Source organism: Physeter macrocephalus, chromosome 1 (genome assembly GCF_002837175.3).
Source record: "Physeter macrocephalus isolate SW-GA chromosome 1, ASM283717v5, whole genome shotgun sequence".
Lineage (NCBI taxonomy): Eukaryota > Metazoa > Chordata > Mammalia > Artiodactyla > Physeteridae > Physeter > Physeter macrocephalus.
Window position 1 is genome coordinate 89,789,718 of NC_041214.2, and position 13,263 is coordinate 89,802,980.

The 13,263-nt window shown below is 44.8% G+C and overlaps 2 protein-coding genes across 2 annotated transcripts in view; both read right to left on the bottom strand.

Moving 5' to 3' along the window:
* HEG1 (heart development protein with EGF like domains 1) overlaps window positions 1-7,437 on the bottom strand; it is a 104,972-nt gene extending 97,535 nt beyond the window's left edge. Inside the window, exon 1 of the mRNA XM_055084854.1 lies at window positions 7,379-7,437. The gene's annotated coding sequence lies outside the window, so the exon portion shown is untranslated. The remainder of the gene's footprint in view (window positions 1-7,378) is intronic.
* Window positions 7,163-13,263, bottom strand: part of LOC102975472 (solute carrier family 12 member 8) — a 34,432-nt gene continuing 28,331 nt past the window's right edge. Inside the window, 2 exon segments of the mRNA XM_028492926.2 lie at window positions 7,163-7,650; window positions 10,952-11,012. Of these exon segments, the coding sequence (XP_028348727.2) occupies window positions 7,485-7,650; window positions 10,952-11,012 (227 nt within the window). The 3' untranslated portion in view covers window positions 7,163-7,484.

Below are 13,263 nucleotides of genomic sequence, written 5' to 3' on the forward strand. Positions count from 1 at the left end.
AGACTGGAACAGAAGCCAGAAATAAATTTACGAAGTGTCAAGTCACTGAGATTTGAGGGCTGTTTGTTGCAGCAGCAAGCCCACTCTGACCAATACAGACACACAGAGTTACACAGAGTTGCCCATCTGCCAAGCAGTTCACTTAAAAATTGACACTGCTGTTGTCAGTGTCTGTTCTTGTGACTTTCAGCTTGGGGTTCATATTTGAACCTCAGCCTCTTAACACATATGGTCTATGTCACATTGCACAGATCAGCATTCATCGAGCCCTCTTGCTGGCTGCTGGGGGATGACTGCTAATCCTTTGAAATGCTACTCACCCTCAGGGCTGCCCAAAGTGAATCTGATGTAGACCACATGGCCCATAATTTAAGCCAGTCTTCACATGTAGTAAGTCCAGCTTCTTTTTATAGAGAGGCATCTCTAACAAACACAAACAGTCAGGAAAGTGCACATGCACACACACACACGTGTGTGTTTTCAAAGAAACACAATTTTCCCCTTTTTTCTGGTTTTTCCTTTTTTTTTTCTGGAGTAAAACTTGGAAAAAAAGAAACACAATTTAAAAAGGGAGGAAAAAAAACAGGCTCTCCATTATTTTAGAGACTCCCATTTAGAGAACCGCTCTGCCTCTTTCAGAAGGAGGCTGTGGCCACCCTCACCTCAATGAATGGTAGTGAGTAGTCAACCACTATCTGCCGTCCACTCACCTAGCCCAGCAGCCTAGGGAACAGGTAAGGGCACCAGCCTTGGTGCTGCGAGATGGGCTGCACGCCCAGGAGCACAGCCAACTGCGGACCCCCTGATGCTGGAGAGCCTTTCTTGCCGTCTGCTTCACCCTTTACTTGAATGTGAACTTCCCCTCCAAGAAGAGTACCTTGTCAAGAGTCAGGGGCTTACACCTCTACTTCCTTCCTCAAACTAACAAACTGGCATCTATTTTCCTTTGTGAGCCCCTTCAAAGGAGCCCAGGAACACCTCCCAGATGCAGGCATGCTGAGCAGTTCGTGGCGAGTACAGACTTCTGCATTTCCCTGTCTGCAGAGAAGTGCAAACAGTATGGACTAACACAGACCATGCAACCGCCACTTCTGGTCCTCTCCTCCAGGGCATGCATGTAGACATGGAGAGGATAAGACATAGCAAAAAGCAGCTTATGTGCTCTCGAGTAAGCCTTGGTTCAAAAGAACGGGAGAGTGGGATAGGTTTTCTGATGTTTAAGAAAATTCCCCAAGGTTCTGGGAAGGGAATGGAGAAGGCTGAGATCAGTGGTATAGGGACGTGGCCAGATGGGTCTGATTAGCCAAGGGAGTGGAGGGGAAGGCAGAGCTGAAACGGTGGTCAGCAAGTGGCAACTGCCAGCTCCCCGCACCCTGACTACGCGTGCCGCTGAGTCCCTGCTGGTGGCTGGAGAAGAGGTCCCACCTTGTCTGCCACTGACAAGATAATAGCGTGGCCTGCTGAAGCAGGAGAACTCCACCCTGCTGTGAAACTTCAGGCTAGCAGATGCCAAGAACCACTGCAGTTCCCACTGATTTTTTTTCTTTCTGTGTTGCCCACATTAAGTGACATGGAATTAGTAGGGGTGGTGGGAGAACACTTATGACACCGCCTCCACCCTGACTTCCTCCAAAAAAATGTGAGTCTCACTTTACTAAGTACTCACAAATTCACTTGGAGGCAGGCAGGAATTGTAATTCCCATTTTACAGAGAAGGAAATCAAGGCACAAAGAGGTTAAGAAGCCTACCCAAGGTCACAGAGCTAGTAAATGGTGGCGCCAATCCCCAGATCCTATGTAATAATTACTTATATGGCCAAAGGAACTCTGCAGATGTGATTAAATTAAGGCTCTTGAGATGGGGAGATTATGCTAGATTATTCAGGAGTGCCCATCTAATCACATGGGTCCTTAAAAGCAGAAGAGGGAGGCAGGAGAGTTAGAGAAGATGTGAAGACAGAAGCAGAGGAGGGAGACAATGGGACTGTGGACTGCTGGCTTTGAAGATGGAAGGGGGCAACCACCAAGGAATGCAGGCAGCCTCTAGATGCTGGAAAAAGCTAGGAAAGAGATTCTCCCCTAGACCCAGCAGAAAGAACCCAGCTCTGCTGATGCCTTGATTTCAGCCCCGTGAGACCCATTTTGGACTTCCGACCTCCAGAGCTGTAGGAGAGTACTTCTGTGTTGTTTTAAGCTACTAAATTTGTGGCAATTTGTTACAGCAGCAATAGGAAAGTAGTACATCAGGACTGCTGTGTTCTAATTGTTTTGCTCGTATCTCCACCCCACTCCTCCCACCCAGCAACCCACACCCACCAAGCACTGGGACAGCTGGTACCCAGCATACAGGGAGTGTGTGTGGGGGCCTCTGGGAACCTCCAATGACCAGTCCCTGCCCCTGCAAAGTTCCTCCTCCCCTCCTCCCACGTGCTCTGACCTCAGGAGGGACACCCCCCACTGGCCCTCTCTCCCCTCCCCAGTAAGGAGAGCAGGAACAGCAACACAATGTCAGCGAAAGAGCAGATCAAAGCTGGATTGCTTCTGAGCCTGGATCACGCTCACTGAATTCTTATAAGGGTCTTCTAGTAAAGCCCTAGACAAGGCTGAGGATGGATTTTTATGATCATTCTTCAGCTTTACCTCCTCATTCCCGTAGCACACACAGAGAGGTAGCAAGCCCCTTCCAGACACCTGACCCTTGCCTGCCTTTCCAGTACTTCCCCTGCCTTGCACTGCCCCACCCGGACACTCTTGAAACCCTCAATTACCTTCCAGCCCCCAGACGCCTTTGATCACGCTGATCTCTCTATTGAGAATGTCCTGCCCCTCCTCTCTGCCCATGAAGTGTTTGAATGAGGTCAGATATGTCCTCCTCCAGGGAGCCCTCCCTGACTACTGTCAGAATGGCTTAGAGCTCCTCTGTCCACCCACAGACCCTGTGTCTGCCTCTGTCACTACTCTCACTGCTACTGAGGTTCCTTTAGCTCTCCTCACTTTCCTCCTCCATGGAGAGGATGGAGCTACCACCCAAGCTCCCTCCTGCTATACCAGAGACAAAGGGAACGCCTCTGCCCCCACCACCAGTCGATCAGTCAGTATTAGCTCCTCCCCATGGGAGGGGGGAGGCCAGTCTGACTGGTCAAGTCTGGGGCCACAGTTCATTGGCAGGTAGAGCCTGGAGCTGAAAGGTGATCACTTTATGATCTCTGCCCACGTGTTACTGGGTGATGATCCCAGCTGGTCATTCTCTCTCTTGATTCCAGCTCCTCATCCAAGGGTCTGAGAGAAGTGGATTCTTAGATTCAAGAGGAAGAGAGTTAGACATTACAGGCTTTGCTTCAACCTTCTGACCTCAGCTGCATTCTCTGCTACCACCCTTGTACCCTTGTCCCGGTATCAATATGTAAACTGGCACAGTGTTTCCCATCCTTAAATATACTTCCTCAATCAGAAACCTGGATGGAAGGTAGGACGATGAAATCCTGAACCTCAAACTTCCACACTGACTTATAATCGTTTGTGCAGGATGCACCCTATTGTGTAGGTCAGAGGACTTGTTAGCATGACTCCCAGAGACAACTGAGAAAATGACCCCTGTTCTGGTTCCTAGTCCTGAGTTCAAGAATGCTCTAGAACTGGGCGGTACTCACCTTGCAATTTTGAGGGTGGTGACTGAGGAGTTAGTTCATTTCTGTCTGAATGGTCTGCGACCGTATTTTTACGTTACAAAGCTCTGAGATTGGTGAGGTGTACTCGGCTCAGGTGAGGTGGTCTGAGGCACGTGTACAATTGCCCCAGGCATGGATGGGTGCGTGGACCGGTAGACCGACGGCTGGTCAGAGGGTGGGTGGATGGCTGAGTGAATGGATGGATCAATGGGTGAGTGGGTAGATGGTTAGATGGCCTGGTGGATGGATGGATCATTAGACGGATAAATTCGTAAACAGTGTGGCCTGAAAGGAGACATTCGAGGTCCCAGAAGATCTAATGTGACCCTCACTCCTTCCGACGTTTTCCCCTACAACTGTGCACTCCTTGGTTAGACCTTTAGTCTAGGGATCCCTCCCTTTGTCTTTTTAAGAAAATGTTGCTAGTCTCACTGCCAAATATCCTGACTGTGCTGGCGTTTTTAGCATTCTTTTTTTTTTTTTTTTTTTTTGCGGTACACGGGCCTCTCACTGTTGTGGCCTCTCCCGTTGCAGAGCACAGGTTCCGGACGCGCAGGCTCAGCGGCCATGGCTCACGGGCCCAGCCGCTCCGCGGCATGTGGTATCCTCCCGGACCAGGGCACGAACCTGTGTCCCCTGCATCAGCAGGCGGATTCTCAACCACTGCGCCACCAGGGAAGCCCGTTTTTAGCATTCTTTAGATAACCGAACTCTCTCTGAATGATCCGGTGTCATCTGTCTCACTTCTCTGACAACCTGAACTTACTGCTGACCTCCGGCATACACGGACAGTACACGATACCTCTTATATGCCACCTCAGATCCTCTCTGCCCTACCTGATTCTGGAACTGAGGCTGGTGCATCTCAGCCACCATCACAGCAACCAGTTCTGCCGGGCTCCAGTCAATTTAACGCACACAAACCCAACAGTGCCTCCTGTCCACAGGGTAGCTGCTTGCAGCAGAACTCGCTAGGTACTCACACAAGTTCAAATCACAAGTGCGGGGTGGCGGGGGGTGGGGCGTGTTAATGCCCCTCAAGGCTAGCCTTTGACTATGGGAAACAGGAACCAGTGGATGATTCTCATCCCTTCCTCCCTCTGCAAGGGGGTCATGAGACACGGGTATTCCTATCACCTCTCAGAAGGGTCCTCTGAGACTAAGTGTTCCGTTGCACATGATACTAAAGGGTCACTAATCCAATGTCATGCCTCCTCACCTGTTCCACTCTTTTCTCTCACTCCTTCCCTGGATGTACCCCCCAGTAAAGCAATAGCACATAAACTTCTGCTTTCTGGGGAGCCCAGGCTAAGACTCCGTTACTGCTTTACGATTACTATTACTATTTATAAAATATAGTTTTGTTTAAATACAAGATATTTGGACCTAAGTAGAGGTTCGAGTGTTTAGCGTCTGCCATTTCAGTACCCCCAACACCCAGTCAAATGTTGGAATTCTCTCTCATACCCCTTCTTCTCTTACTCTTTTCCATAAAGTTAATCATGTTGGGAAAGTTCTCATCTTGGATACTTGGATCTTCTGCTGTATATGGTTTTCAAACCCAGGACCATCTTTTTCAGAGGGGATACTTTTTTAGCTTGTTATACAGAATTCAAAAGAGCAAAAAGCTGAATCAGTAAAGCCTTCTGTGGCTGGCTGAAAAATGGCTCCCCCAAATATATCCACAACCCAATCTCTGTTACCTGGGAATGTTTCCTCATTTGCCAAGGCCTTTGCAGATATGAAGTTAAGACTCTTGAGATGAGGAGATTATCCTGGATTATCTGGGTGGACCCTAAATGCAATCACATGTATCCTTATAAGAGGGAGGCAGAGGCCCACGTCAGGTGCACACAGGAGAAGGCAATGTGGTCATACCAAGTGAGATTTGAAGGTGTTGGTCTTAAAGATGGGAGTGATGTGGCCACAAGTCACAGAATGCCAGCAGCCACCAGAAGCTGGAACATGCAAGGATCAAATTCTCCCCTAGAGCCTCTGGAGGGAGCAGAGTCCTGCTAACACCTGATTTCAGCTCAGTGATACCGATTTTGGACATCTGATCTCCAGAACTGTGAGAGAATAAATTTCTGTTGATTTAAGCTACTCAGTTTGTGTAACTTGTTACAGCAGCTACAGGAAACTAGTGTGGCTTCTTCTTAAAAATGGCCTTCAGAGAACACCAACTCAGCCCTTCATGAATATTGTCTTTAATGATTTCCCATATGCCTACAGTTAACTCAGGGTTTGCTTTCTTTACATTGTTTCTAATGATGTTTGGAAGTCTGGTATTTAACCCCAAAGGTGCATGAACAGTAATTATAAACTAGATCTCACTGTGAACAGTTAAGCATAAACTATCAACAGATCTCACTTTCTGAGAGAGAAGGTTGAGACCTAACAGGCCCCTAATCATGACATTCCCACCCCCAACTTGCTTTAAGCCCATTTCATCCAACAGGTCAGCGTTTTTCAAAATGGTGTCCAAGGGTCACCTGTGTTGAGTCACCTGAGGCACTCATTAAAAATGTAAAGTCCACGACTCACCCCCAAGCTTCACCTCCAGGATTGAGCTGCAGAAATGTGCACTTTTAACAAGCCTCCCAGGTTTCTTAGCACACTGACTTTGAGAAGCTCTATTACAGAAGAAAGAGGTCAGAACTGATCCAACAGTACCTCCCTCCATGGTTCTGTGGTGAAACCACCAACTCTGGGCCAGGGCTGAACTCATGCAGGCGCAGACAGGGCCCCAGCCCCCAGACTGGATGCCTGTGATGAATGCCACACTGAGCTCATAGAGGAACCAAAATTGTCCTGTCCCCTCATGTGTTCATACTGCAAAACAGCTGCAAAGGTGTCCAGAGCGTGGGGCACCACACGTGCTTTTGAGAATGTGAGTCACCATTAAATAATTCATGGTAATTTAACTTTTTAATTAAAAAGACCTTCACTAAACAATAATAGCTTACAAATGTATGTACCTATTGATCTTGCAATTCCACGTTTGGGAGTTTATCCTACAGATATTCGTCATGCTTGTACATATGAACACGATTATTCACTGCAGAACTGACTGTAATAGGAAAAGACTGGAAACAATCCAAATGCCATCATTGTGGAACTGATGAAATAATTTATAGCACATTCATATAATGAAAAATAATGAGGAAACGGCATGTGTATTGATATGGAAATGTCTCCAAGATAGATTGTTAAGGGGAAAGGCAAGGTACAGAACACATGTACGATATGCTACCTTTTGAGGATGAAAAGGGAGTAATAAAAATCCACATTTCTATTTGCTTGTACATTCGTAACGAAATGTGGGGAGTGTTAACTAAGAATAGTGGTTATCTCTGGGGCAGGGGGTAGGAACTGAGCAGATGACAAACACGGATGGATGGGAGGGAGACTTTTCACTATATATACGATTCTACTTTGGGGTTTGGAACCATGTAAGCATATTATTTCTTCAAGGAATAAATAATAAAATAAAATTTAAAATAACCATTTATTGTGGCACTCAGAACAAGCAATCTGGTCTGGACACCTGCAAGTCTTGGTGTCCACATGGAGCTCTTCAGACTGGAGGCGTGTTTCAGGGGCCACCGCCATTGCAGTGGGTCCCCCGGTTAGCCGTGGTGCTCCAGACCAGAATGCACATTTCCATCATCCAAAATGACAGGGGGAGGACAGGTCTTTGAGTTTCTTACCGAGGAGAACCAGCTTCACAAAGGTTCTGGGATTTGGCTCCACTGTACCCTGGACAGCTACACGAGGGGAGGCTCCCAGGCTGCCTAGTACTGACGACTCAGTACTCTAGTACCGAGGCATCATCAGCTGTTCCCGGCTCACGAGGGAGGAGTGGTGATAGAGATCCCGGGTGGCGAAGTCTGCGTTCTCCTGGGTGAGCTGAGTCATCTCCATGCCAACGCTAGCCAGGGACGGCACCAAGATTATCTGCTCTTGGGGGGATCGCAGGTTCCTTTGGTGAGAGAAACACGGAGGACAGTCAGAAGGAAAGACCAAATGCTAACCAGTGGCGGTAAGTCTCCTCTGGGATGGAGAAATGATTTGCAAAAATGTCATCGTGTTTATTACTAAACATGTATTAAACAACATAGCTGTTGAAAGCTATATGTACGATACTTCATGAACCCAAAGTATGAGAAATAAGCATCAAAAAAAGTGATATTTACCTTCTTTTAGTAAAAACTATAAAAATAACCTTCCAAATGCTGTTGTGTTGGGGCTCTGTAGCTTTTCTTGGCTTTCTTGTCAAATGAAATAATGGAATGGAAAGGCTGGAAAGCTGAGGTGAGTAGAAAGAGAAACCTTCTCTTTGGTTCACTGGAAAGAAAGTTGAGTGAGGAGTGATTTCCAGAGCTGAGGTTTACAGAGCAGCTACGCGGTAAAGTGCAAAGGCTTTTGGCACCAAGCTGGACTAAGGCAAAGAGTGAGTCCCAATACGGATTCCATTGTCACTGAAGGGTCCACATAAGAGTTGGAGTTGGAATAAACTGGTAAAGAAAAATGTTAGCGATGCGTGAAGAAAGTGCTGACAGCAGAAAGGAGTAAGGAAAGACCATCCGGGCAGCCAGGGTATCTACAGAAGACAGAGACAGTCACAGCTCTGCCACAAATCAGGCTGGTGGCCTCAGGCAAACCTCTTCACCTCCTTGTGCCTCTATTTCCTCACCTTCTCAGGCCCCTTCTAGTTCCTTCCGCCTATGCTAGGTCCTGAAATCACACCTTAGGCATAGATTTTCTCTTAAAACTTTACCCTAAGAGAATCATTTGCTTTATAAGTAGCAGCATTCAGTTGTTTAAATAAGGAATATATTTGATAGTTGTAAAAAACTGGTAGAAACCTTGTTATAAATCTGTGGAACTTAAGCAGAAAGCTTCACTGACTAGAAAAACGTGCTGTTATAGGAGTTTGGATCACACGACTAAGGCTTTGCAGCTGCTTGATGAGAACACATCTAAATTAGGTGGGTTGAGGTTTTCTGAGAAATGAATTAACTTCCTTAAAGTTGAATCTTCAAGAAGTAAGGTTAGGAAGTGACAGAAATGCCATACCAGTCAACATGTGTTTTTGCCAGTGAACTTTCTTGTAAATGCTTTTTTTTTTTTTTTTTTTTTTTAAGGTAAAACCATCGTATTTTTCTGAGTTCAGGGAAATAATACACTTCACTTTCTAGTCTAGAATGACCTAAGAGTTCTCATCTGGGCAGTTGCTAGGACTTCAGGAAAGAAAGCTTTCTTAAGGACAGGCTTAATTTCACATAATTCTGGGAACTGTAGGTGTAACAGAGGAAGTAACAGCCAAATTCCTTTGCCCAAAACACCCTACAATATTATTCTTCTTTGGTTTTGAAGAGCATCTGGGGCAACCGGTGTGAAAAAAACTCAAAATTACAAAAGAGAAAACACAGCTACCAATTTCTACTTCTAAATGGATCACCATTTCTTGATCCTTTCACCCTCCTGAACAACCATCACAAAATATCGCTCAGTCACCATGAGGAGGCCAGCAAATTTGACACTGAGACTTGCTGAGGCCTCCACCAACCACTCCACAAGCCCACAGAGCTATGAATAGTGTGGACTAGGTTCTCTTCCAAACAAAGTACTGCCCTTTTCTAAGAATAATCTCCTCCTAATACATTCTTCTTTCCACATTGCACAACAGTGACCTCAGAGGTGAAATTCCAGAAATTCAGAGTCCAAAAAAAAGAGTAGTGACCTCCCATGGTCATTTGTAGGCTTTCAAAGCCTACAATACCTAAAAATATTCATGTAAAATCAGATAAGGCCAAATACTCTCAACCACACACCAGGTGTAGCTCCAGAATCTGCAGGCAGCTTTCACACAGAATCTATTTCCACTTAAACTCTACTTGCCCTCAGGCCTAGGAGGCTGGGGAAAATGGATCAGTGCAGTGATCTCAGATCAGTGCTGTGATCTGAGTCACCCAACCTGGTGCCTCAGCCCGGAAGAGAGGCAGAGAGGTGACACACCCACCCACAGCTCCACATAGGACATTTAGCCCAGCTTCCAAGCAAACAGCAGGGAATTACCCCCCTACACACCACTCTCCCTGCCAGCCCTCTCCCTGTTGGTTTCCATGGCTCCTGCTCCTTTCATCATCATTTCTCTAGCATCCAGCCTTCATTTCTTGGGCCAGCTTGAACAGACTGGCAGCGCTTATAAAGAGTTGTCTTAAGAAGGATTCTTGGGAGGGAGGAATGGATAGTTATTGTTTAATGGGTATAGAGTTTCCGTTTTGCAAGATGAAGAGTTCTGGAGGTGCTTGGAGGTGACGGCTGCATAACAGTATGAGTGTACTTACTACCATTAAACGGTATAGTTTAAAATGGTTAAGATGATAAATTCTATGGTATGTGTATTTTACCACAATAAAAAAAATGGGGAAAAAAATTCTGAACTTACATCTGGGATCAATGGGAAAGGGTCCCATAATCCATCAGCAACGTCTGGGCGTGGAAGGTGGAAATATTGGCAAGGGCAGCCCAGACTTCTAGAGTTTCAAAAACAAACCAACAAAATGAAACCGAATAAACACTTAGTGGGGTTCTGCCTGGATTTTCGCAGCCTGTAGCTTTGGCCCCTCACTGACATTGAAAGGGGAGGGAGGTAATTTCCCAGAGTCTTGAGGCCTTCAAAGGTGAGGAGGCATTGGCACTGGAAGGGTAGAGGAGGAGAGAGATTAGGGCACTCATGAAAGCTTACCTTCCCTGTGAGGTCTTCTCCTGTTTCTCAGGAAAGTTTGTTCTTCCCTTCCCCTGAATATTTGAACACGGAGGTCCCACAGAAATCCTGCAGGATCACTGCTCTGTTTCTGTACTTGGCCTCTGCACTTTCACCAATACAGTCATGTCAACTACCTCTGACTTGAGATGGAAGAATGGGAGTTCTCTGGGCCTTGGTCTTGTGTGTGAGTACTAATGCTAGTGTGTCTTAGACTGTGAACTCACTGAGAGTAACTCTCTTGATTTATATCACTCTGCAACCAGATTCTAAAGAAAGCCTCTGTTCATGATTCCTGAGGATGAGAAGACAAGAAGACATGGGCCAAAGGAAGCTTCTGAGAAGCTAAAGCAGGGAGGCTGGGTGGTGGAGGGCAGTGACGAGCAGTCTGAGTTTCCTTGAGGTACTCAATCGTCAGGTATTCACACCACAATTCACCCAAGCCCAGCTAGAAATGAAACACCCTTAGCACGTGCCAGGCCCCTCATCCTGGCCCCAGACTGGCACAGACCTGTAGGAGGGGATCAGAAGAGACCTCATCCATCTGAAAAGGCTGAAGTTGGAGGCTAAACCTGCAGGGAAGACATAGACATAAATATTTATGAAGGCTCTATGTATGCATCTGGAATCCCAGGTTTAATGGGATAAATATATATCCCGACACACACACACACAATAGCACAAAAAATTTTTTTTTTCCTTTTTCAGTCTAAACAAACAACATTCATTGTAATACTCTGACAGTAACCTGCTAAGGACTTCATACTTATATGTAGTTTCCAAAAGTTGATTTCTAAACTCCAAAATCCCAAGAAAGAAACCGAATGCATTTATAAAGAAGCAGAGGACTTGCTAACTTCAGTCTTAGGAATTTTTAATTTTTTTAAATTTTGATAATTTTTTTCCTTAGATTCAAACTGATTATGTGTTTAAGTAGATACTATAAAGTCCCCTACCAGACCATACACTCTTTGAGGACAGGAAGCACATCTTTTTCATCTGGTAACACACACAGCACAACAGCCACAGGATCTGGCCCTTAGGAAGTTTTCTTCAGGTGCTGGGTGAATCAAATAGCGCCTGTGGAACAGCATGTAGAAATGTTAGTGCTGAAGTTTGAAATGAGATTGTTGTTCATAGTGACCAAATATCCTGACATCAGACACACTGTCTAGAATATGGTTTATCAACTTTTAAAAAAAAGATGTTAAAAAAAAAAAAGCTTTTTTTAAAAATCCATTTCTCCTTTGGTGTGAGTTTCTTTAAAATCTCACAAAATGAATTATATGTAACTTTAGGAAAGCAAATGAAATGTAATTTTATAAAATGCTTTTCCAAATTATATATATTCACTCCACCAGATACATATTTTATATATATATAAGCCACACACACATATATATATATATATATATGGTTTGTTGAAAATTGGTTAATTAGATCATGTTCAATATATGATCAGGAAGTGAGCATTATTTTAAGAGGCTTCTGTTAGAATCTTGACTAATGTCAACAGTATGCAGGTGATAACATGTATTTAGAAAATAATCATAAATATTCTATTAACTGGTCCTACCTATTTATGCTCATTTAGATTCTAAATTATCTAAATTTTAGATGAAGATTGGCCTGAAATTTGATTTCATACTTTCCTGTAAATAAATTTCTGGGAAATATTTAAATTTCTTAGGATCAAACTAACTTCTAAGAAATTCAGAAGCAATCACTGATGTAATCACTATGTTAATTAAAATATATTCTCTCCATTAAATTAGGACCCTTAGTATGACTTTTTCTAAAACATTATTATTATTATTATTTTTGGTATGCGGGCCTCCCTCTGTTGTGGCCTCTCCCGTTGTGGAGCACAGGCTCCGGACGCGCAGGCTCAGCGGCCACGGCTCATGGGCCCAGCCGCTCCGCGGCATGTGGGATCCTCCCAGACCGGGGCGTGAACCCGGTTCCCCTGCATCGGCAGGCGGACGCGCAACCACTGCGCCACCAGGGAAGCCCTAAAACATTATTTTTAATGCACATGTGATTCAAGTGTTTGAAGCACATTTCTTTCAAAAATGTATATCAGACTATTCTAATTTGGAAGCATTTTTTTTCAGTTTGCTTGGATTCTTATGGTCCATCTGATTTAGTTAGGACGTAAAACTACATAATTACTTTATTTTAAAAATTGGGACATTGTAGAATTTTGATGAAAAGGGCTCTTGAATGTATTATTATTTTTTAACATCTTTATTGGAGTATAATTGCTTTACAATGGTGTGTTAGTTTCTGCTTTACAACAAAGTGAATCACTTATACATATACATATGTTCCCATATCTCTTCCCTCTTGCATCTCCCTCCCTACCACCCTCCCTATCCCACCCCTCTAGGTGGTCACAAAGCACTGAGCTGATCTCCCTGTGCCATGAGGCTGCTTCCCACTAGCTATCCACCCTACGTTTGGTAGTGTATATATGTCCATGCCACTCTCTCACTTCGTCACAGCTTACCCTTCCCCCTCCCCATATCCTCAAGTCCATGCTCTAGTAGGTCTGTGTTTTATTCCCGTCCTACCCCTAGTCTCTTCATGACATTTTTTTTCTTAGATTCCATATATATGTGTTAGCATACGGTATTTGTTTTTCTCCTTCTGACTTACTTCACTCTGTATGACAGACTCCAGGTCCATCCACCTCACTACAAATAACTCAATTTCATTTCTTTTTAAGGCTGAGTAATATTCTGTTGTGCCACATATATACAATGGAATATTACTCAGCCATAAAAAGAAACGAAATTGAGTTATTTGTAGTGAGGTAGATGG